This window comes from Aulonocara sp. 'chitande type north' Nkhata Bay, linkage group LG7 (genome assembly GCF_057382095.1).
Source record: "Aulonocara sp. 'chitande type north' Nkhata Bay isolate Kocher_YH1m ecotype deep benthic linkage group LG7, A_spYH_male_GT1.1, whole genome shotgun sequence".
Classification (NCBI taxonomy): domain Eukaryota; kingdom Metazoa; phylum Chordata; class Actinopteri; order Cichliformes; family Cichlidae; genus Aulonocara; species Aulonocara sp. 'chitande type north' Nkhata Bay.
The window spans coordinates 22,679,649-22,705,856 of NC_141350.1; the positions used below are offsets into that span (position 1 = coordinate 22,679,649).

At 38.7% G+C, this 26,208-nt stretch overlaps 1 protein-coding gene across 4 annotated transcripts in view; it reads left to right on the forward strand.

Moving 5' to 3' along the window:
* Window positions 1-2,917: 2,917 nt before the first annotated feature.
* Window positions 2,918-26,208, forward strand: part of LOC147325130 (pleckstrin homology domain-containing family A member 7-like) — a 143,197-nt gene continuing 119,906 nt past the window's right edge. For 2 of the 4 annotated variants that reach the window (XM_086299453.1, XM_086299454.1), the window contains exons 1-3: window positions 2,922-3,075; window positions 3,206-3,282; window positions 3,441-3,498. In XM_086299453.1, the coding sequence (XP_086155579.1) occupies window positions 2,993-3,075; window positions 3,206-3,282; window positions 3,441-3,498 (218 nt within the window). In that variant the 5' untranslated portion in view covers window positions 2,922-2,992. Of the gene's footprint in view, window positions 3,076-3,205; window positions 3,283-3,440; window positions 3,499-18,292; window positions 18,578-26,208 lie in introns of those variants that run through there. The other 2 variants (XM_086299461.1, XM_086299455.1) reach the window with 2 other exon arrangements.

Sequence of the window (26,208 nt, forward strand, 5' to 3'; positions counted from 1 at the left end):
CAAAAGAATAACGTCACAACAATGTGATTGGTCACTTGCAATGTTGAACCTGGAACAACATTTTCATGATGGTCTGGGAACAACACCAACACGAGGATATCAGATCATCCGGTGGAGAGCAGACCCAAAATGCAGGAACCCTCAGACAAAAGTAAACTCAAAGTGCAGCTTTATTAGGTAGAAACAGCAAGGCTAACAAAAACATTAGCTGAGCACACAACATGGAGGAGTACGGCAATGACATGATGAAGACAACAGGGAAACTGAGGACTTTAATGCACACATGAGGTAATTAGGAAGATGCAACACGGCTGGGCAAAACAAGACACAGGTGAACTAAGTCAGACAAAGCTGAACATAACACAAGCAGGACAAGAGACTATCAAAATAAAACAGGAAACTACCACTGAGAGTGCGACATACAGACATAACAAACACAAAGGGAGACAATAAACAGAGACATGACTGGGGAAACAGACAAAGAATACAAAGAAAACAAACACTCAAAACCACTATGAGAAAACTAGAAGACTTCAAACATATTGTGCTCATATTGTGTTGGGCTAGCTATATGCTGAAGTACTGCTACCACGACCTGCAGTCGTTCCGATGTTGTGCATAATAAATAAATAAATAAAAACACCGGCCCACTTTAACCCCTGACTATTCCACACCATTTTGGCTCTTTTATCTATTTTTATGTGACATTCCCTGGTGACTAATAGGTGAACAGGACTTCCTTTCCTGTGTTGCTGTTCAGACTCAGATCAGTTTGATGTTTAATGGCCTGCATTGACGAAATAATAACTTCCCTCAAATGACTTAAAGCAAAAGTAATGTTAAGGTTCAAAGATTGAGGAAGGAGAGTACAAACAACCAGGTCCAGAAGATCTTGGTCAAACAATTGATTTTAATGATTACACGCGTGGGAAGATCACCACAGACAGCAATTGATCTTCGACTTAATCAAAGCATACACAGATTTTTATAGCATCAGGGTTTGAATTAATGACGCCCCTTCATACGTCACAGACAGAATATATACATACGTCAAATCAAAACCACAATGACTTTTAACACGGTTTAAAAGAACGTTGTCTTCTATCTCGTCTGGAACACGAGCCCCACATCCTGCCAGACACTGTTCCTCTTTCCAGAGACAAACATGACCAACTTCTCACCTATAAATGAGTCTAACTAATGTATGTGTGTGTGTATGTGTTGACCTTACATGCTCTCTCATCTCACCCGTTGCACTTCTGACCTTTTACCAGACCAGAGGCTCATCCTTATGTGTAATAACCTAACTGAAACTATATGTACTATGTTGAATAAATGTTTTAATCAAGAACCTCTACTAAAAGCTTAATAAAAGAATATAAAAGTATAACAGACAATTTGAATAACCTAGTAATTCAAATAGCCTCGTCTAGCCTGCTCCTCAGAATAACTTAGACTCTGCTTTCACTTCTGCAAACTCTCTGCAACTTCCCGTCAACTCCTGCAACTTAGTCTTTCTGAAAGACACACAATGTTTAAACCTCTGAATGCAATATCAATGCTGCAGATTATATTATTAATGCAATGGTAATGATGATGATTATTTAACAATAGCAGTAAAATAATTTCCCTGCTCCACAGTAACAAGTCCATTTTCAAAATGTAAGGAGTAAAAGTACACAGTTGTCTCAAGTACTACTGAAGTAAAGTACAGAGACCTGAACATTCTACTTAAAGCACAGCACTTGAATATATGGCTGTAGAAGGGCAACAAATCAGGCTTTTTTTCTTTATAAATGTTTCCTGTGGAAAATGTATATTTTATACAGATTTATGGGACCATTTAGTAAAAGACACAAAGATGTCATTGCAAAGATGACTGATGGTTTCTGACTGGACTAGAACTGGTGAAACTGTGAAAATAATAATCGCTTAAAAGTCACAATTTTGAGCTCAGGCTGATTGCTTCTCATACAAGCTTGCAGCACATAAATAGAGCCACAGCCAGGACTATAGACATTAAGTCCAGATTGCTTTGGCAGAGTCTCAACACTCAAAGAAATGGACAAGAATAAACTGGAAAATTCCTTTCACTGTAATGCTTTTTTTTTTTTCAATTAAATTTAGCCTAAAATCTGTTTAAACACTGGGTGATATGTTTTGTGACTGTAAATCTAAATGTGTGTCTATGTGAATACACAGACTGAAGTTAACAGGTTTAGAGGTAATGTTTGAGCCTCTGGTCATAATAAATGAAAGGAATAAGCTATCAAATGACAGTTCAGGGTTCAAAGCTTTTCTATCTCTGAATTAATTGGAGCTATGAGTGTAAAAGGAGGCAAGACGGACTGCTGAGTCTGGAAAGCAAGCAAAGATATGATTAAGCTTTGAGCTGCCATTTAAATTTAAATAATAGGGAATAAAGTAATTGGTTAGAAAGTAACAACCATGAGATAAGAGATAACGAGAAATAACTTGTGTCAGCATAATGTGAAGGTGAGAAAGATTAACAGGGAGTAAGACTTAAAAAATGTGTTAGAGGAGTCTTTACTGAGGTGACAAAAGAGTACAAGGGCAAATTAGTTATAAGAAAAAAGAAGGCAAGAAGCGAGGCGGGGAAACAGAAAAACAAAAAAACAACAACCCTGCAATCTTCACTATATATACACAAACTCAATACATATACATATAAGCCTGGATGCTATATAATACTTCAGCTTCTGTCCGTTTTATATTCAGTTTTATTGCCTATATTGGTATTGTTCAAAACACCAATGCATAAAAAAAATCGTTAAACCTGCTTTCCAGAAATTTTGGAGTTAATCTTCATCTGTTTAAAGCCCTGTTCTGTAACTGCCTGATCATGTTGATGCTCGGATGTACGGGCTTCCGATGAGTCCCTGAAGGCAGCGCTGGCCCTAGCAGTGATTATTGAGCTCCCGGGAGACTTCATGGAGAGGGAATGAGATGAAATAGGACTTGAAGCCGGATCATGGCGGCGCCTCTCGGGCGGGACACCTTACCTGAACACTGGTCTTACGGTGTCTGCGGGGACGGCAGGGTCTTCTTCATCAAGTGAGTGGGATAACAAACGCTTTATCGCGCCGTCTCTCCCGGTTTAACGGGAGTTGGTGGGGTCTGCCCGGTGTTTTCTTCCCGGCGGTGTAACAGGTGTTTTTCCCTCCTCTCTCTGTCTGTGCTGCAGCGATGAGACACGGACCACTACCTGGCTCCATCCCCGCTCCGGTCAACCTGTAAACTCTGGACACATGATACGCTCAGGTAGCTAGCTAAGCTAGGTCTCCAGGGCAGTTTCACCTGTGCTTATTTCGCATATTTGCTTATTTAACGGTGTTTGTCGCTGCTAACTTCACTATACGGTCCGGGCCCGACAAAGTTTCAAGTGTTACGAACAAGTCTGTTGTCTGGTTTTATTTTAGACCTGCCTTGCGGATGGGAGGAAGGTTTTACGGACGAAGGGGCCAGTTACTTCATAAAGTAAGTTCCTTACAGACATATACTGCTGCCGTCTCCGTTACTGCTACCTGTGCGTTACTTGAAGTTGCCGTGCAGCTTAATATGGCTCCTGGCTCGAACTCCCTGCTACTAGCAGGAATAATGACCGCTGGGACAGTGCGGATTTAAATGGGGTGTGCCTGGGGCTAACCTGCTGAACCTCTAATGACCTCACTGCTTTCATTTGTGCTGTGCGTGAGAAGCGGCTATCAGGTGTTTGTCATGTTCTCGCGTTCTGCCTTTTGGTACAGACCCACACTCACGTGTGTTTGCGAGCTTTTACGAGAGTTAATTTGTTATACAGTGATAAGAGATGATCTCTGGTTAACTTCCTCATATCCCAGAAGTAGTTTGAATTTTTTTTTTTGCATATTTTAGCTCCTGGATAACCTACAGAGTTTATTGTGTACTACAGGGCAGCAGATAGTTGTTTAGGCTGATAACCATGTAATAAAGAAATCCTGATGGACATGTGACCTCTTTCAAGATTACCAGTAAGCAGACTTGCAGCTTCTTAATACTAACCCTCTATGATCAGGTTCTACTAACCATTGTATAGAACTGTATGGTTTGGTTGTTGGGCTCACAATATACTATAGATGTGTTATAGAAGGTTTTCCACCATATATCTTTAACTTGAGATTTAAATGTAAAGGCATTTAAAATTGGCAGGTTAATGACTCTGGTAATTAGGTCAGTGTTTAATTGACTTGTTAAAGCTATGGGCCAGTGATGGGCTCTGCCCAAGATAATTACTGTTGTTGTTTGAATGCATTGTTTTGTAAATGCATTCATATCATATTAAAGTTGTATTATAAGTTTAACATAGTCAAATAAAAAGACTCCTACAAACAGCTGTAGGAAAGAAACACAACTCTCATTGCGTACATAACAATTAAACCCTTCTGGCAGACTGACTCTTATGTAACACAAGCTGAAGACACACATGCATACCTACACCCATGACATAATCTGTATTATCAAGAATTTTACAGTGTAAATATTATATTATGGTTTGCAGGTAATCTTAGTAACCTGATTACTGACATTTGATCCTTAATCAGCGGTCTTTTAATAAGCTTTTCCGACCCTACAAATTAATTGTAGGGTCGGAAAAGCTTATTAAAACTCAGATTATGTGAGAGTCAGGCCCCCTGCTGAGACACAGTCTGTAGTCTTCTCTCGGTATCAGCTGTGAGGTATGGTTTCTTTTCTTTTTTGGGGGGGGGGGGATAACAGTGCATGGGGTTTTTTGGGCGTCAGTGACGGACTTATAAGATTAGGAGTAATGACAAACCTTTTTGTTTTTGTCTTTAGTGTCTCAGATGGATTATTCTATTCAAAATTCCCAGGAATACTGATCTACTTGGTTACACTTTTGAGTTTTTGCTGAAACTGCTTGAATGAGATTAAAGTTTATTGTCATATGCTGATAAAATGCACAGTAATACTGAAAGGTGTTTCTAAATTGATAAACACCGTAAATATCAGCATGATCTTAATCAATAAATGTGTGAATTATGGTGGGAGTGTGGATATAAACTCAGTGCATTAGCTGCTAAACATTATTTCTTTACTGTCCTGCGTAATTGTATCCTTATAGAAAAGTGCCAAAAATTGACTGCAGTGAAAACAACAATGAAACTGTTTTACAAAACCTCACAAAAGATGCTCACTGGTTTTTTGTTTTGTTTTTTTAGTTGATATCTGATAAGTGAAAAAGATGAATGTCTTGGGGCTGTGTTGTGTTCTGCCTCGTTATCCCTGATGCAGGAGCTTATCTCTGCATCTTCAGTGATGTATGAAATGAAAGCAAAATTCTCACTAGAAAAAAAAATGCTCTTTGACCCTCCTTTGTCCTCTCAGTGAGGTAAAACTTTAAGATGCAGTTATTTGGCGACTTTAAACTTTAAAAAGATCTTTTTATGAAAAAAGAGTCATAAAAAGAGTTTGGAAATTCAGACCATATCTTTGTTGTAAAGAGTCCAGATCGGTTGAGCAGAATAGTTTTGTGTGTTTGGCAGTGTAATCCAGCAGACAGAGAAGGAAAAACACTTGTTTAGTGCCTGAACAGAAAAGTTTGGGACTTTGGTGGTATTGACTCGGAATTTCACTCTGGGTTTCATTCAAAACGTGAGACTTCAGATTGCAAATGTGAAGACACGCTGAGACCTACAAGGACTGGACAAATCGTCATGTAAAGGCTTTTTTTTCCTACCAACTTTGAGAGGATTGAAAGTCAGGAGGGAATTCAATAAACAGCTGGAACTAGCTGGAATTTTAGCAGTAGACAGAGTTATTGTATGCACTGAGTTTGAGATTGCGTTATTTGAAGATAGTTAGAGAGGCAAGACAAAGATGGTTTGGACATGTGCAGAGGAGAGAGTGCAAATATTGGATATATGATGTGAAATATGGAGCTGTCATGCAGGAGGAAAAGAGGAAGACCACAGAGAAGATTCATGGATGGAGCAAAGGAGGACATGTAGAGGGTTGGTGCAAAAGCAAAACAATAAAAATGTTTTATTTATCCATCCAGCCATCCCTTTTCCTTCACTTATTCAATTCAGGGTCATGCGGGGTGGGAGCCTATCCCAGCTGCCATAAAGAGAGCAGGGGTAACCCTAAAGAGGTCTCCAGTCTGTTGAATGGCTAACCACCATTTATTACTGATTGTTTATATCTTTGGAAACCTAGTTTAGCATTCATGTTTTTTTCCTCTGTGTAGGTATTTACATAAGCTTCTGTAGGAAGGAAGGTTAACACCTGTTAGAGCGCTCATGGGCCACTCAGTTGTTCAGTAATCAGTGTTTTTAAGGTCCTGAAATGTCCTTAAAACGCCCTCAGGCAGATTTAGTGCTTTACATTTTCTCTGTGCTGAGAGAATTAAGTGGCATTGCAGATAACAGAGAGAAACGATTGGTTATGTTGCACTTTATGGTTTTCTTTGTGTGGAAGCTCTTTTTTTTTCTTCTTTTTTTTTTTTGGCTTATGTTTAAATACTGTCTGCTTCATTGCAGATCACTATTTGTGGGGTAATTAAAAATCTTGTAAGCCGTGACCGGGGATATACATTTTGGTTGGGATTGTCTAAAAATAATCCTGAATGGGGATATTGAAAATACATAAAATCTGCAGTTACTGTCTTTTTAAAAATATCTAGTCTAGTGTATGTTTTTTTTTTTTTTTAAATAAAACCTTTTATTTTTGCAACACTTTGATTTAGCTTGGCATAGCGCTCAATCTGTGATGTAATTGGCCATCAAGCTGTTGGCAGGCAGTTTCTTTGTTTGAGATGCATATGGCTTCAAAGTATGTGGTGCAACCACCACCACCACCACAGCCTTGATGCTTTGCGTCGTCTTGATTGTGATGCACCCTCGCATTGCGCCACATATTCTTGAGGAGCCATTTCTGTCTCAACAGTTCGTTTCATACTAGACGTCCTTGTAGCAAAGCTCTCTGCGAGCCTGATGAAGATGCCACGTATAACTCACACTTGGGACGTGGGACTCATGTGGTCGCATGCTCTCCTGTGCACATATACATGTTCACACTCGCATCTCTGAACTCTCTGAAATGAATGTGGGGAGTGGCTTCACTGGTCCGTCATCACAAAACAAAACACAAAAAATAGGAGGGTGTCTCTGGGCTTAGTGCGACTGTGCGTTTGTAGAAATGCTAGTTCATTTTTCTGTTGTAGTGGGGATTTGACCTGTTTGATGGTTAAAGAGTGCATGATCTTTAGTGTCATTATACAGAGCACAATGCAATTGGGCTTGGATCAGAGATGATTTAAAAAAAAAAACAAAAAAACAATCCCCAAACTAAACAGCAACCTAAAAGACAAAAATAGACTTAGCCAGTGTAAAGTGTCAAAGCTTGCAATATCTTAAGGAGTACACATCCCTCTGACGTTTGATTCATTCAGACTGATGGCAACCTGTTGGCAGTCTATCTGTATTTATCTATTAAACAGCAATTATTTGCAAACCTTTGACAAGTCGAACTCCAGCTATTTAGTTTCTGGACAGGTTCCAGAACGTTCTCCAGTCCAGCTTGGAATTGGATATAAATATATAAATTGTAGTACATACAGTCCTATGAAAAAGTATTTGTTACATTGTTTCAGTTAAAACAAATTTTCTTTAGATAAAGATAACTCATAAAAATGAAAGAAAATACAATTTTAAACATACCTGGAAAAATATGCAAATACAAATGTGGATTAAAAAAACAACAACCAGATTTTAACTCTTGAAAACAAGAAGCCTCCTGCTTTGCTGAAAACTATGTGAACATGTATCTGTAATGTATTTTTTTAAACTCATTATACCTCGATTGGGATTCAAAGTAGATACGATGCTTTCAGCTCTTTAGGTTAACCGCAGTAGAAATAGTAATTTATAGCATTACATGCACATCATTCTTCAGTGACGCTCAAGCATTCAAGTGAAATAACAATAAGCACATTCCTGAGTCTTTGGGGGGGTCAAGCTTCAGGTATTTCAGGTATTCTTAAGATGATAGAGATACGTCTGGAACAGGAACAAACATTTTAGTTTGTCCTTGTTTTAATTGGCTTATGGCTGATATTTTTTTGAACAGAAAAAAACCCATGGTGAATTAATAACACTCTTGACATCTAATATCCTTTCCACGTCAAAGCCATACTATTTATCTAGAGGCCGAATTTATGTAACAGCCCCCCAGGACTCCATTGTTGGAGTCTCATCTATCTGGAAAAATGCTTTTCATGTTTTTATTACTCGCAAAAAGGACGATGCAGCTCCCTCTGTGTATCTGTGCGGATTTTGTTTGGCCACTCCGTGACACTGCTAACAGCGTGTTTTTTAGAAAAACAGCTCAATTTTATTCCTTTCCCCATTACAGCACCTATTATTGATGTCCTGTTTTAAGGTGGACTGGATGTACCGACCAGTTGATTGTATCACATGTAATCTCAAGTCTGCTTGCAGATTTGTGGAGGTGAGGAAACGGGCAGGGTTTGAACATCTTTTTCCAGCTCTGTTCCTGCATTATTTAGATATTTCTGACAGTTTTAACCAAATGCAGTGCTATGAATTCTCTCTTTGGAGAGACTGCGTGAAAGTGTACTCTGTAACCTCTTATAAACCAGTTCTTTTTCATTCATTGTTGTCTATGTGCATAACCTGTGTCTAGCTTGGTGACTGGAGTCACAGTGTGAACATAGTCACAGGTGAAAATGTTTAATTTTTTTGTCACAGCGACACAAGAACGTGATTGTCTTCAACATATCTGTGCGGCTCCCAGAACTGTTGATGAGCTCACTGTAGACAACAATCAAGAGCCAGATCGTTTGTCTGCCCCTGGCTGTTTGCTTGGTTACTTCATTTCCGTCTGTCCCCAAACTCGGATACAGTTGTTCTTTGCCTGGACTTGCTTTAATAATCCTCTCTTATACTCTCCCCTGGACAAGGGGGATGTAAGTATGACTTGGGTTTGTTTGACGAGTTCCTCTGCTGCAGACAAGACCCTCTCACGTAACCTCTCTTCAGAAGTTGTCCCGAGGCTGTTTGTTTAAGCATGTTTGAAATAGTTCCCTGGTTGTACCCGTTTTGTGATTATTTTTTTTTTTTTCGCCCTCGTAGCTATGTGCATGCACACAGACATGATGTCTGATTCTGTCTTCCCCCGAAGGGCCTACAAACAGATTTTCTTCCCCCTTATTCTGCAGCTACACCCAGCAGGGGGCTCCTGGTACAGGGAGGTGGGGAGCATTGCCAGTCTGGCCCAAGAAGGGATAAAATTCTTGCAGGAAAGGCTGCATGACTATAGCTTCACTGGAGGGGATTGAAAGAAGGCAGGGGGCAGTGAGGAAAACTGAAACCAATGCCATACACACACAGTGAAACAAAGAAGTAAGTGAGCAGATCTGAGAGATGTCAGATTCCTGTTGGGTAGATCAGCTAGCCCAGTCCTGCAGGCTTCAGTCTTGTCTTTTGCCATTATCCTGGATATTACTTTATCTGGAAGTAGCTTTTTTCCAACTTGTTAATGTTTTATGTGTTTTTTTTCTCTATCAAACAAAAATACCAAATGTTTTAGGATTCTTAGATGTAAAGTTTGCAGTCATGGTTTAAAAAAAAAAAAGTTTTACCCATCAGTGCTTCATAATAAATCATGTGGTCCTTAGGAGCTCCTTAAATGACTTGAATATAACTTCAGACAGAACAAAACACAACAGGTTTTACCATTTCTTTATTTATCTAGGAAGTACAAAGCTAAAATGCTGAAACAGTATGCGAAGAAACTAAGTATACCCCATGATACCGTAGCTTGTAGACCCATCTTCAGAAGCAATAATTTGAATGATTCTGTATAACTTTTAGTCTCGCACATCATTTTGGAGGAACTGTGGCCCACTCTACAGAGTTGCTTCAGTTCATTCAGGTTTGCAAAATCAGATTCTGGGGTAAATTTTCTTGGAAATCCACCTTGGGAAGACTGGCAGCTGTGTTAAATGTTTCCTTGTTTGTGAATAATCTGACCATAGATTGATATTGTTTGGAAGTGGGCTTATAACACTTCTTACATTGATAGGAACCAACAATTCCTTCTCTAAGATCATTGATTACCTCCTGGATACCTGATTGTTTCCTGATTGCTGCCAACACCTCTGCTTTTATAGGGGTAGGTACACTTTGTCAGTTATTGAGTACATTTGTATTAGCAGCACCTGGCTCCCACTTTCTCTCTTAATTCTCATGGAAGCAGTAAATGTGGACTTAGTTTTTCACATACTGCTTCTGCATCTTTGCTCAGTTTCGAAATGATGACCTGGTATAATATGTCATCTTGTTGTTGTTCATCTGAGATTGTATTTACTTAATTTCTAGACCTGCTAAGGACCAGACGATTTATTATCGTTATTTAGATATAACGATATTTTGATATGTAAAATCTGTAAAATCTGCTACAAATATAAACACTCGAGCTTTGCCTGAACGACCGTGACACTGACACTGAAAAACTAAGGATGCAGGTTGTGATGAGATGATGATCTTCAAAATTGTGTTTGGTTTAGGGCTGCCACGATTTGTCGACTAGTCACGATTACGTCGACTATCAAAATCGTCGACGACTGATTTAATAGTCGACGCGTCGTTTGAAGCTTTGTAAGATCACAAAAGACGCAGGAATAAGTAGCAGGATTTAAGAGTGTAATAACGGACTGAAACAGAAGATGGCAGCACTGCATATACAAGGATTCCAGCTGCCGTTAAACCCCGAAGAAGAAGAAGAAGAAGAAGCAGCTGTGTCCCAGAATTCATAGCGCGGCCCAGCTTAGTTTCCAACAATGGAGGCAGCTAGTTAGTTTTAATATTACTCTTATTATTCTTTCTGGGTCACAAAATAAACGTTTAACATATTTTCAGCCGAGAATGTAGCTGTGTAAACCTCAAATATCAGCTCAGTTTATCAGGACACCACATATTTTCAAAAGCGCTCCGACGTTTTCGGAGACGTCTGTTACCCACTAGCTCGATAGCTAGCCGGGGGCTAGGTCACTAGCGCCGTGAGAATACCGGACTCCCGGCAAATTGTTTTCAAACCCACCGCCGTCTTTCGCTACTCAGGTTAAATATATATGAGTCACTTAGATAAATTAAAAATGTTGTTGTTTGGCTTTTTTTTTTTTTTTTTAGTATTTTATTTGTTCCTGAGTAAATCGGTTTGTCTGAGATTAAAGTTATAGTTTTTACACAGCTGAATAAACGTCAAGCAGACAGCTGATTATCAGAAGTGTGAGATGCTGGAGAATATACTCCGTTGTCCTGTTATATTTTAGATAGCAAGGAGTTTATTAAACTTCACCGAAACAATCTGCAAATTTCATTAAAATTGAATAAACTATCATCTTGTCTTTATTTTTAGTTAGCACCTTAAAAGCTTAAAGCTGTAAGCTAATGATAGTTATATAAGAGCAGATGCTGCTGGTGCAATAAGCTAGTTTTACGTCCAGTGGATGATGATCTGATTAGTCGACTAATCGCATAAATAATCGGTGACTAATCGACTATCAAAATAATCGTTTGTGGCAGCCCTAGTTTGGTTCCTCTGTCATTTGAATTCAGCGTGATTGGCGGGGTAAGCACAATGATAGTATCACGAAGCCGTGACAAAGAGGCTTCTCTCAAAGCAGCTTACAATAATGTCGGGAGTATGGATGGCCTTTCAAGACTTAAACACTTTAAGGCTCCGAGTTACATTGGCTGTAGATAGCATCGGCACTGCTGCTGAGTAGTTTTTGTCCTGTAATGTTGACTTTGTTAAACCTTCAAACGGTTTGCTGAACAGGTATGCTTTTTTTTTTTTTGTCAGCAGTGTGTGGGTTCCAGTTTTTATCAGTGTCACACATTCAGACCTTCAACCCACCCAGCATGACTGTAGTCTTGATGGAAAAAGGGAAAAAGAGCATTTCCATTAAGAGAATACAGTGCTCCTACTCTCTCTCTGCATTGTAAAATAGCCTTGAATTATTATCAAGCAAACAATGAACAGGATGCAATGACAAGATTAGTAATGAGTCACAGCAAAAAAGGTATTTTTGCCTGGAAAGATGGTGTATTATGGATGTAAGCTGGGTGATGTATTAACAAGTGTTTTTCATTTCTCAGACCCTGGGTTTCTGATGAGTGCTTGCACCCTAGGTGAACACGAAGCTGAATGGACCTAAATATAGGTGTTATGTACAGAGAAGGCTTTGCTGTATTAAATCTGAATCCGCATGAAAGACCGTTTTGATGTGACTTGAAACGGGTAGTAATACACAGGAAAAGCATGTTTTTCCTCATTTTGATGGAAAATCTTTTTCGAGTTTTTAATAAAACTGAAGAACATAGGGCTGGTTTGTGCTCGCCATCTAGAGCCCTTTGTTCTTAAGTGAAAAAGAGGCTTTGTTTTCCTGTGGAGCCCTGGCTAAACCAAAGAATCAACAGTTCTCTGGCAGACAAATAAAGCCTGGAAGAGAAAGCTTTGACAACAGCAGATTTTGTTTTTAATTTTATTGTTATCATTGGTTGAGAGTGCTGAGCGATTTCTGCTTTTCTTCCTTGAACAGCAGGAAAGTTAAAGATTATTTCATGCAAATGTCAGCCCAAGGACAACATTTATATCTAATGTGGTCTTCACTGGCTTTTTTTTCTGTTCTTAATAGCATTCCCTATAGATATTTACTTCTAACACCTGCTTCTCTACAAAGGACTATTTCTTAACATGTGCCAGGATTATATTGGTTTTCTGACATGCTTTTGCCTCTCAGACTGTCATCTAACACACCTAATATAGACTTAATGTAAATTAGTAACTTCCCAAGGTGTCGAAAGGTAAATAATTCTCTCACCTGCTCTGGGCTTTAACTTATTTGCTTCTAAATAGCTAAAAGCTGTAGAGGTCACAGTGTTTTTTCTTTGGTATTTGACTAGAACAATGCCAGTTTTATGTATATGACAGTTTTAAGCAGCACTTAGTTCATTTTGACCATGCTCTTTTTTATGCATTAAAAAATCCCAAATCTCCCTGTGCAAGAATGTTGGCTCTGGAGTGGAGCAAATATTTGATGTTTGCTCGCCTCATAAGGTGGAAGAGATTTTTATAGGATGAGGATGTTTGTAGTGAATGACTTTGGAAACAAGATGAGTGCATTTTCATCAGAATTTAGAAGCCTTCCCATGAGATGGCATCTGCTCAGGCTGCTCCTATTACCTTTTCCTTTTCTTTCACGGTTTCCCCCAGGCTCTGCTTTTCACATACACGGTATGTGAAAAGCAGTAGCTTAGTAGATGTTTCAGTAGCTGATTTTGGTCAGTGTCTTACCTATTCTCTGTTTCTCTTACCTTCAGTTGCTCACCACTCTTTGTTATCAATGTGAGAATTGTGAAGAGTTATTTCAGTCCTGAAAGCCTTGCCAAGGGATCGAATACACTGCTTTTTGTCATGACTATAGTATAAAAAAGTAAATGTTCTGATAAGCAAGTCTTCACAGAAGTCCACCTAATGAAAATACTTTTCTGGTATTGTTGTACGAATTCTATATAAATTGGATGAGTCAAGCATCCAGTCATCACTTATTCAGTATTGCTAATATTGCACCAGGTTTTGACAATTAGGCCTCATTTCATTTTGGACATTTTTAGCTAATGCGCCCAAAAAAAACGATGAGCCATTCCCTTAAATTCTTCCTTCAACCAAGGTTTTAGGGACTGTGGGTGGAAAAATGCACCCGTCTAAATAATGTTTCTCAAATGATTCCAATTTAGTTATTTGAAGTAATTTGGTAACGAAAGCCTAAGTTAAAATAAAGACGTTTCTGATCAAAAAAAGTAAGATCAAAAAATGAGATTTAAAACTTTGAACTGCAGATGGAGGTATCAATGAAAAGACACAAGATGAGTCAGTGTTTATATCTGACTCACTTTATTCATCCTGAAAACCCACAGAGATTCAGACAGCATCTCCACTGGCTAATGATTTGAAAAAAAGCTCTCTGTGTGTTTGTGTGCTTAATCACATTCTTTCACTGGTTCGTAATACTGGAGAAACTCTTAACTCTGACCAACTTGAAAGACTTCTTTGATCCTTTTAGACTCATTTTATACTTATTGCAACCTGCACTTTGATAAAAGTGTTTATGTCTTTGCACTCACAAAGCACTGTTTTCAAATGTCGGTGTTACAGGATGTTAAGTGTACATGACCTGCAAAGATGAGATTGACATATTACTTTGTGCAACACTGAATAAAGACAATAGCACATCAAAATTTAACAGATATTTGTGACCTTTAATTTGCATGGTACACTTGTTTCTCTGCAGTTTCTTCTGGAATTACATTTTCACATTATGAATAAATTCCTTTGTATCAAACCATACCTAAAACTTATTTTAAATACCTTTGTAAAAGGTTGTTATCTTATGTGTATGGATGAACATATATGAAAACTGATTTATTTCCTTTGTATCTAATGAGCTTTAAATCATGAGAATAGTACAGCATCTACAGAAAAGAGACACGTATGTGCTGCTTTATATAGATTATAGAGATTAGAGGGATAACTGCCCAGCTCACTGTTTTTTACCCACTGGTTTTTAGTGTGGATTAAACAAGTGAAACCCAATATGTAAATTACTGGGCTTTAAATGTGGCAGTGATAGGCCCTCATCAAACTCACAGCATTTCAGGTTTTTGCTCTTAACTATAATTTATGCGTTTCCTCAACTCATTGTTGTGTCAAACAGACTCCACAATCCACATACTGGCACTTTCTTCAAGGAGTAGTTTTCCTGACAGTGCACCTTCAGTATTCTTAAGGGACTCTTCTCTTCTTTTCCTCTTCTTTTGTCTTTCTCTTTGGGAAAGACCTTAGTCTTTAGGGTCGTGTGTGTGTGTGTGTGTGTGTGTGTGTGTGTGTGTGTTTAACACCATCTTTGGAGTTGGTCTGAAAATGGATCTCTTGAATATTTAACCTTGCCCTGAGGCTGTGGTATTAATCCACAGACTTACAGAGAATCTGAGTACAGCACTGATCTGGCAGGCTGATATGTGCTTTATTGTGACATTTAATGGGAATATGATGGATAAGATGTAAAAACAAAGCAGGATGACAATTTGCACATAAAATTTCTGTGCAGCTTTTTGTGTGCTTTTCAATTCATACATATGCTGACAAACAGAGAAAGGGGTCTGGTATTGGATAAATAGCCACAGGCACCCAAAAAAGTTATTAAAATGATTAAGAGGCTTACAGCCGTAAAATGATTATGTGCATGTGAACAATTTTAAAATGACTGCTCCAAATGGTCCTCCATTTTAAAAGGGATTGCGATCCAAAACATGACTACACATTATAATACTTTTGGTAATTGCAGATCTTTTCTGAACTCTTAATGACAAAGTGTCCTGTTGTGATCATTTACAAAGTCCAGAATGTTCTGAACACACTTGACTTTTGACTGGTGCCTTTTTCATTTGTCTTAATCAGTGTGTAGGGGTACAAAGTTCAAAATGAGTTTGTTTTTTTTCTATTATGAAAAGGAAATACAAAAAAAGAACCATTTAAACATTCATAAACTCACATACCATCTATTGAAATGTCAGCCACATCTGATTTCCTGCATGTTGAAAGATGAGAGTGCAGTTATGTCTGTCATGTCCCGCCACTGTACTCAACAGCTATTTTTCATATCAGAGAACATTAACCTCTTGCTGCTTCCCCTTTTGCACAGTCAATCTAAATTTTTATTTGAGCTTGGAATATAAACTTTAACACTGTTAACAGTAGGGATGGGACTCCAGAACCGGTTCTTGTAGAAAACTGGTGTCTGGTAGTCTAGTTTGTTTGAATTGTTAGTCTGCCTGCGCATCGATCCAGCTTCTTGCGTTTGCGCTGCAGTCAGCTAATTTCAGTTGACGTGTCAGAGGAGGGAAATGGCGACGGAGTCTGTGGCATGGATATGGACGTTTATTTTTATTGCATAAAAGGATGAGATAAATGGTAAAGTGCAAATTGCATCCAGAAAACAAACGACTGCATTATTTTGGTAACACAGCTTCGGTTCTTTGCAAGCATCTGTACAGGCAGCATGCTAACGCTAAGCTAGCCAAGAACCCTTTTTCCTTTACATTACTTCATTTCGAGTAATGAAGTAATGTACTGCATTACTTTTAAGAAAGGTGTTCTGTGTAATATCTGTAATAATGATGTTTTAAAGTAACAACTCCAACAGTGATCACAACAAAGAGGGGAAATACCACAACAAACATGCCATCATGATCTTGGTTCGAGGGGTGGCTCAGTCTATGAAATCAACCATTCAATACCAATACCCTTAAACATACTATGCTTTGTCTAAATGAGACTGTAATTTATAGAATGAACAACAAGTTATGCTAAAGTCAGTATTTTAGCAGTCAGTATAAAACTATAAATTGAGGTCATATGCTAGTTTGTGTATTGATAATTTTCTATACACAATCTTTTTGCTGTTATACTTTGCAGACTCTAAGAAGAATGCAGCATCAGGGCATAATTTTTCATGTCTGGAGGCTACACCCATCTTCTATACAAAGTATATGGTTTGCTTTGTATCAGGTTGCGTTATTTTAAAAAGCAACTTAAAAAGACAGGGTCTTTGATTTGGTTACTTTCCTTTGGCTGTGTAGTACATCAGCCTTGGCTTTTTCTGTTACAGAGCTGCTTTGCCAATAGTAGACTTCATGAAATAAATCCTTTGATTTTACACTACCTGAATTTTAAGATGTGCTAATTATTGTTTACATCAGTGAAGTGTTCTTGGGCCTGTGGCCTTGAATGATTGTTGGAACCTCTCCTAATCCCAGGATCTTCATAAATTGAAGTCACCTTGGCTTTGCGTAACATTGATTTTTCCCTTCTTTTCCCTTGTATTTTTTTCTGCATCCTTTGATTATTTTTTTTTACCCCCCCATTAAATTTTTCTGTTTTGCCTGCTCCTGAAAATAGCAGGTGTGGAACACTAGCAAGCCACACTATGACGAACGATAGATAACGCAGTCATGGCAGTGAACAACAAGTCAACATGATCTCTCTTAGGCAGGTGATTCTAGGTGAGGAAACCAAAAAGCAACAATAATTTTTATGTCTTGACTGTATTTGCTTCTCTTACACATGCGAGTAACTTCCCTTATTTACTCGCATGTGTATTGATTTGCACGGCAGTGATCCAAGTAAAAGGCATTGTTGCTGTATTTGATAGAAATATTTTATTTATTTTTTTGTCATAATTTAATAAACAATAATGTCCATTATCTTTGAGTAAATAAACCCAGTTAACTAGGAAAGGTATTTTTTGTTACAACACTAAAAAGGATGTTGTTGGGGTGTTTGTAGGAGGGAGGATGAGTTTGAAGGACAGACATGTATTTTAAGAAGTTGTGGAAGAGAGGGGAATTGACTGCACAAAGAGTATTTTGTGGTTGTTTAACAGCTGTTTGATGAATTGCTACAAATATGTAGCAATATATATAAATACATTGTGAGCTAAAATTTTGGCACTCAATGGCATAGCAAAGCAGATCTATTGTCCATAAAAAGAAACGGCAAAAGATCCTCAGCTTTTAGAGTCTGAAAGTGGCCAATAAAGGACAAGAAAGATGTGTTGTTGTTTTTAAAAAAAAGGCAGAATTCTAATACCTTGTACTCAACACAGACTAGAAAGAGTCTGTTTTTATTTTCTCTAAAGGTCTACAGAAGATTGTGCTATAATAAACTTCAGACATGGGAAAAAAATGCATGAAATGTAGAGCCTACAAATGGAAACATGGAGCCAAATCTTATTGCAACTGTTGAATTTCTCCGCATGAGAAGCCCACACATCGCTGCAGCGTAGGACTGACTTGTCTCACTCTTTTCTACATGACTGTTGTCTATGAAGAAAAAGCAAAGCTCGGGACTGGAAAGTGTGGGGCGCCCATCTGTGTTCCTCACTGAGCAAACGAGGACAGACACAAAGGAGGGATTGAAGGCCTCAGATGGAAACAGTGAGAGAGAGTAACAACAAGATGCTTGATACAATGTTGTGGCCCTTAAAGTCTGGCTAGCTGTGGGAGACAGTAACACTTCTGTCAGAATAAGGAGGAGGGCAAAGTTGCCTGGGGCAGGCCACCAAAACATTTGTAATGTAGCCTGGAGAGAGAAATCATCTGACGCGTACTAGGGTGGTCAGAAATGGGGAGTGGACAGAGAGAGGACTGGTGACACTGGACAGGACAATAGGAGTAAGATGCTTACAGCTGGCATGGTGGGAAGCAAATCAGGAACCTGTAGGAGATACCAGTAAGAGTTGAACCACCTAGTCATTAAACAAAGAAGTGTTTTGCTGTCGAAGGATGGGTGCCTGCTGCAGTCGTGACCCCACACGGGAGATCGGTCAAGAGCTGGTTCCTATCAAACGTCACGCCGTCTGGCCAAGGGCAGCCAAGGTAGTCACTAACCTCGATGACCATGAATTCTCCACGTGGGATCTCACGTGTCACACAAGGTAAGCCTTCGTACATTATTGTTTCTCAACACACCAGAGTGAGGCACTGACCTCTGCAGAGGTGCTGTTACTGTGGTCCCATATTAAAGTTCTTTCTTGTGCCAGTTTTTTTTTTTTTTTTTTGCTATTCCTCAGGAACATGAAGTGCATTATAGCTCATTAACGTCTTTGTTTCTGGAAAACAACAGTTCCCTTCGGTACAGTATATTGCCCTGCTGGCACATAATGAAACACGTTGAGTGTGGTGGTGGTTGTCAGTTTTATGGGATTGTAATGTTATACAAGAGGCATAAAAGAAGGCACAGACGCACTGAACAAGTTGTGGGTGTGTCTACTGGCAAGCTTTAATGTGGCTTCAAACTGACAAACAGCTGAAGATGCACACAATGCTGCATGAGTGTAGTCATAACGCAAAAGTTGTTGCTGTGTCTGGCGTGACAGTGTTTTACTGTATGCACACAAACAGACAGATCGTCAGCTGAATGTTAACATAAGATTAATTCAGCTTAAGGTGTGTGAGAGCTTTAGTGGGATACTCAGCACTTTCCTTACTCTCAGTCAGCTGGTAGATCATAAAGAGGCCTTGGCACAAGGACAAGGCTGAGGAAACAAGGATGACATGGGAGGGTGATTTGTCCTAGAGATCATTGACTGTATCTTTATTAATCTCCCATTGTCTTTCACATGCCTAAATCAAGACAGAACCTGTCACCAGTTTGGCAAAAAACCAAGGAGGGTGTTGGCTAAATCTGCTTTTCAATGGGAAAGAAATGCCTTCAGTTAAAAATGGAGTTGTGCTTTACAGCGTAGCAGCTAGAAAAGAAGATATGAAAAGTAGAATTTAAACATGCTACGATGTATTCACTAGTCAAAATACAGATTTCTGGATTCAAGTCAAGTCAGCAGTAAATTGAGTAAATAATGTCCAGTGTAAACACTGGAGTGCCTATAGACACGCAAAAGAAAAATGAATGAATAAAATGAAACTGGGGTTTTAATTTAAAACTTTGAGGTTAGTGGAGAAGACATCACCCTATCTTTAAAGCTGGAATAAAATTCAACATTATAAGGTTCATCAAGTTATAGTTTAAGCCATCTGTGAAGTTTTCAAGCTGTTTTTTACATTTTAAATCCAGCTTGCAATACCATGAAACAGAAACAAACATCTTGTGTAGAAGAGGGAGAAAGTTGCCTCATTTTATCCTGGAGGCATTCAGAAGATGAACCTACCCACAGAAACCCAGAGCATAACCAACAAGAAGTGCACAAGACCAAATACTTGTATATGAAGGATTCATATAAGCTCTAGAAATGCTGTAAACCTTCCACCCTAACCATATGGTAATGGGGGCAACTCTTAAAATTGCCAAAAACAGATAAATACACGTGTAGACATTTGAGAAAGTGGCCATAGTGATCACTTGATTTATGTTTGTTGTCTTAGTTGCTAGATTCAGGTCCTAATCAGTATAGCATGATGATAATTTATGGTCCAGTTTCAAGTAAACAGACAAAGCAGTGTATGGTTTAGAGGGTTATTACACTGCGACTGACAAATGTCCACAATGGAACCAGTGTATGACATTGTCCATATTTTATAGAAAAAATATAGAAATATTTAGGGAAAACTCTTTATAGAACTACAAAAGTGCTTTACATCAGCTATCTGCCAGGCGCTGTTCTTTAATTCTCTGATTTCGTAGTTAAAATGTACAAATATGAAATATCCGTGCATATATGGAAATCAGCAGCACTCAGTGTATTATCAGTCAGCCACAGCTGACAGCACAGAACATGAGTGTTTCGTGTTTGACATTGGAAACACTTTGTTCTCTGTGTGTTTCTCCCTGCACTGGTAGTGGGAGTAGCTCTCTGGAGGCATCTAATGCTTTTAGCTTTAATGTCTGTTATGGGTGGAGAGCTGTTGCTTTTGTATCTGGAGATGTAGTCAATTATTCAGGAGGAGGATTTAGTTACTAAATGCTCTCTTAAGGTGACACATTTAATTATCACTAAAAACAACTAATAATGGGAAGTACTTGCTTTACTATTTCTCCCATTCTCCACACCTTTAAAAAAGGTCTCTGACTCACTCGCTGTATTAATATTGATCCAATCATGAGAGTAATGGCAAGCGGCTGCCACCAAGTTTCCCTGAAGAGTTTAGCCTGGTTAGATGTCAGATTTGTTTGTGTTCCCACTCCAAGGACTGAACAAAGTCCCTTCTGTAGTTTGTTTCAAGGATGGTGGTGGTGGTGAGATCCTTTGGTAGATAAAGACTGAAGAGATTAAAGAGTAATAAAAAGATGACTGTAAATTTTATTTTTGAGTGTATATACACGTTTAACTTTCAACATTTTAATAGTAATCAGTAATAAATGCATAGGAAATATCAGAAAACTTTACATTAGCTGACTCGCAATCAACCATATAAGCCCGATAACTCTAGAACTGTATACCTCTTCTTTGTTAACTCTCCACGAAATCCAGTTCCCAAAGGCACCCCTGAAAATGTATTGAATTTATTCCTCCTATGTCAAAAAAATCTAAGTTCCTGTTTAGTAGTCACTCATCATTAATAACTTGAGTTAGAGTAAACGTTATGATGTAACAAACTATGACAATTGGAAACCAACTTAATTAATATTAAAACAAGTTTCAAGACACAGTCTTCAGATCCCCGTATTCATCCATTATTAGCTTCCTTGTGAAAGGGTAGCAGTCTCATGAATGCAGGCTTTTGCTTCTTTTGGTATACCAAAAATCTGTGCTCTGTCTTTGTGGGTCTTTAGTAGTGTAGTAGGGATGAGAATGCTGCATGACATTGAGCTTCCATCTGAGATTTGTGCTTTTTGTGCACTCCTGCCACCATGATGAGGTAGAAATATGCTGGTTGACCCCTGCAGAGAATTTGTTTTTCCAGCTCTGGCTGCTCTTAACACAGCCACATTGTCTTTGTTTTTCAAAATCTCAATCCTTGTCCATGGGGCTGCATTGGGCTCTTGTTTCTGTCCAAACAACTGGCTATTCATATTATAAAGTTATATTTTGTAAGACTCAGCAACTTCGAAGTCCTTTTTTTAAAGAAGCTGAAATCTCAATTTTCTTACTCTGGTATGTTAACCAGCCTCTAGCACTTAGTTCTAATATTTCTATATATATATTTATATTTCTATATATATGATTGCTTTTGATTGCAGACTCTTTATGCAAACTTTTGGACAATAAAAAGTCCTCATGGCTTGTGTGTCACAATCAGTAGAGGTGCTCTTACTATGGGCCACTTTATTCTCAGGCAGTATTTCTGCTCTGCATCTACTTTGACCCTGTACCTGAAAATATTTTGCAACTTTATAGATGAACTTTATGGTTTGAAAACCTCTATAATTAGCAACATTGAAGTATCTGTCTGCTTCTCTATGCTCTAAACTATTGACCTTCACAGTATGACTCTGTGACATTTCCAAACAATGGGAAGGCAATGGCAGAAAGTTTAGCAAGTTGACAATTTACCCATTTCTTTTCTTTTTCTTTTTTAAGGCTTAGTTTAGCCTTTGTTCATGCATAACTTTCCACACTCTGTCTTACAAAATTGCATTTTGAATGCCTCATTTAAACCACCACCATATATTACACAGGTTCATTATAGCGAACACTGAGTGGTGGTTAAAAGAGAACACCTTATGCTAGCTGTATTTTAATGAACAGAGAATAAAACAATTGTTTTAGATACCTTTGATTTGCCAACATATGGTTATACATTTTTTTATATAATATATAAAAAGTCCCCATCTAACCCCTGTGGGTGGTCTTTATCCTTCAAGCTTGGGTAGTCTACCAGAGGCCTGGGAGCTTGAGGGTTCTGTGCAGAACGACTGCGCTCATTTGGACAAAGATCTTGGATGTTGATCCTGTGATCTACTGGAACCACTGTTCTAGCTTGGGGGTCACTGAGTGCTCCGAACACCACTGGGACAACTGTTGCCTTCATCCTCCACATCTTCTCCTCTCTCAGGCTTTGGTACTTCTCTTGCTTCCTGATGTTGATATCACTCGGTGTAGCTACATCTATCACTGCGCTGTCTTCCTCTGCTTGTCCATCACTACTATCTCCAGTTTTTCTTTATCTGAAAGTCGCACAGGATCTTAGCTCAACCACCCACCCATTTTGACCTCGGGACTTCTAGGGCATACTCGGCACACATGTTCCTGTATATTATGCCGGCCACTTGGTTATGGCGTTTTTGCACCTGGCTGTCATGTGCTGAATTGTCTCAGGAGCATCTTTCTGCAGCCTGCACCTGGGGTCTTGCCTTGAGTGTAGACTCCTGCCTCTATGAATCTTGTACTTACGGCTTGTTCCTGCCATGATTAGTGCTGACTTTCAGTCCAGCTTTGTCTGGTCAGTGGTAGGATTTCTGGATGTCAGTCACTTCTTCTGTCTGCTGGTGGTACATACCACACATGGGCCTGGGTCCATGATGGTTCCTTCTTAATTCAGGTGATGTCCAAGCCAGTATGGCTTAAGCTATCTCTCTCTTGCTCATATCTAAGGTAGGCTTGGTTAACATGGGGAGGTCTATCTTAGAGACTCTTACTAGATACAGATACAGACAAGTTTAGAAGTTCCAAAGTTGTGTAGTAAACTGAACTTCAAGGGATGACCTTGAATATCCCTTTGTGTCACCATTGTTAGTAATTTTTAAAAACTTTTTTTTTTATAATTATTAGTCCTTTATTTCTCCGGGTTAAAAAAAAAAAAAAAAAAAAATCATTGAGATTAAAAATCTCGTTTCCAAGAGAGACCTGGCATCATGGCAGCAAAAGTCATGCCAGGTCTCTGTGATTGTCAGACAGTGAGCTTTTCTTCTACTCTTGGCACTAACTGGCTTTTACTTACAAGACTCTTTGAAGGCTAACTGAACTGAGTCATGTTTGGGTGAGGAGACTCAGTGAGGGACTGGTCATTACCATTTCAGTCAGAAGTCAAAGTGATTGAGTCCAGATCAAAAATTAGGATAAAAGACAATAAAGTACATGCAATATGATATCTTCTGTGTTCGGAGGCAAAGTTAATAGGCTGCAATTTATATCAATTTGAAATGCGCCTATCTTAAGCAGATCCAATGCACTGTAGGGCATGATTTCCAGTTAGCACTGCAGAGTCAATATGCATTGTGAGAACTAATGAATCTTTATTTTTTATTTGTCTCTATTGCCCTACAGAAAAAATATTCAGCATGCAATCACTGAGAAGCAGCTGGAGGGATCCTAATTTAGAAAGCTTGATTTAAATGTCTATTTCTTGTTGTTGTTTTTTTTTTTTTTTTTTTTTTTCCAGAAATAAAAGCAAGCATTACATAAAATTTATAAATTGATTTGTATGTCAGTAAATGTAAAGTATTTGAGCCGCATGCAAAGCATGACTTGGTATTTGGAGACTTTATTACTTTCTTCAGTGGAGAAACCCTTTTTGGGAAGTACGGCAGTAAGATGTTTCTTGTAGTTTGCAGGAGAGTGTGAGGGAGGGATTTTGGCCGACTCATCTTTACAGAATTTTGTCCCTGAGGTCCTTTGACAGCTCTTTGGTCTTGCCCACGGTGGTGGAGAGGTTGGAATGGAAGAAATGGACTTTGTGGACAGGTGCGCTTTATACACATTTCAAGTTGAAATTAGGAGTCTCTGTGATTGATTGGTTTGTTGGTTGTGTCAAATTCCAATCTGTGGGAGCAGGGATTCTGGCGGGGTTGTAGGGGACAAGATTTTTATTTCATTAACGACATGCAAATCAATTCATAACTTTTATATAATATGTTTTTTGTTTTTTTTGTTTTTCCTGGATTTTTGGTTGTTGTTCTGTCTCTCTCCATTAAAATGATATGGTATCATTCTTGGCTGGAAGCAGTGCTTAAACAATGGAAAAAACACAAACTTTGTCCAAAAACCTCTCATGTTGAACTGTTTTCCACTTTTTCTTTGGTCATTTTAGCCTTTTTGGCCAGGGTGAAGGGAGTATCTGCCATCAAACAAGAAGACAGCCGCATGTAGCTATGATGATGTCTGCTAGTTCACCTTACATGCATTTAATGTAATAACGTGGTTAGCCTACTCAACGTAAATTACACACGAACAACATTAAGCTACTGACCCAGAGAAGAACGGCTGCTGCTGCATCATCATCTGTCATCATTTCTGCTACACTGGCAGGGCTAGGGGCCAGGACTCTAATCTTCGGGTTTTTGGGGGATGTTGCTAACTCCGGGTCCGATAGCAGACAACCCACCCGCAGTAGATGTGCACGGTGTGAGGTCTCACAGCAAGCTATCAAATACGGCGCATTTCTCGGCTTGTGCGCTGCTTTTCGGTCTGGTTACTACCGTTTATGATACCGGTACCCATCCCTACCCACTACCCTAAACTGGATAGGCGATTAAGAAAATGGATGGCTTTTTTTCATAAACTTGGTGCCCAGTTTTAACATAATGTGATCGAAACAGTACCACATTCTTTATGTGTGTTCAAAGGTGGTATGATCAGGTTTTTCTATGTCATCCATTGCATGCTAAATGTTATTATCAGCACCATACAATCTTTGAAATTTTCACATGAGGATCATTTTAGTGTTGTTATACTGAACTGATGGTGGATGTAGTCTGATGATAGTGATCTTATGATTAGCATTATATGCTGCCCAGTTAGTGGTCAGCACACAGATTATTTTCAGAGGAGAGAAAGAGGATCAAGACCTTTTTAAAGTTTTTGTACTGTGTTACTCAAGTGTATGTTTTGAAAAGCCTAAAAGAAAAGTGTTTTTTGGAATTGCAAGAAGGAATTGTACCAGCTTCTCTGTATAGCTGCAAAAACTGCTTGACATGGATATCTTTGAAGACTGAGAATGAGCTTATGTGCTTTGATCTACAAGGAGGGCAGTCATGCTGCTTCTTTCCTTTGTGTATTAAATTCTCACTGAATAAAGAGAAGGGTGTGGGGTTTTTTTTGTGTTTGAATCATGTACTTTATGTTGAAGTGGATAAGTATGACGCACATGAGACTGCTGTTGTGCCGGAGGCTTGCTGATGTCCATATTTAATAACCTTTACCTTTTCACACACATTCTGTTTTTACATTTGCAAGAACATTAATACAAGCATTCTGTAAATGTTATTACTAATATGATGCTTTCTGTATTGTCTTTCTCCGCATTACTGTATCAGAATCCCATTATTGTCAACATAATGTTACAATTTGTTTGTCATGCATGACATGCATATTTCTAGGCTTTTATATTGTGAGAATTTTAGAAGGTTTTAGTTCTGGCATTCAGAAATAACCCAGTAACACTGGATTATTAGGCTAATGGAATCAGACAAGCTTTAAAAATAGCTAAATAGTTCCTGCAGTAGACAGAAATGTGGAAGAGTCCAAAAGAAGCCAGTATTTGAAATTGGAGCCTCCCCTACAGCTGTCCCCTCGTTTTCTGTGCTTAGCCTTAAACCCATTTTACATCATGGGCTAGATACAGCCCAGTTTGATCTGAAGACCAGTGAAACTCCATGCATAAAATGACAAGAAGTCATGATGGTTTATTGTTTATTAATATAAGCAGACTATCCTGTAACTATAAAATATAT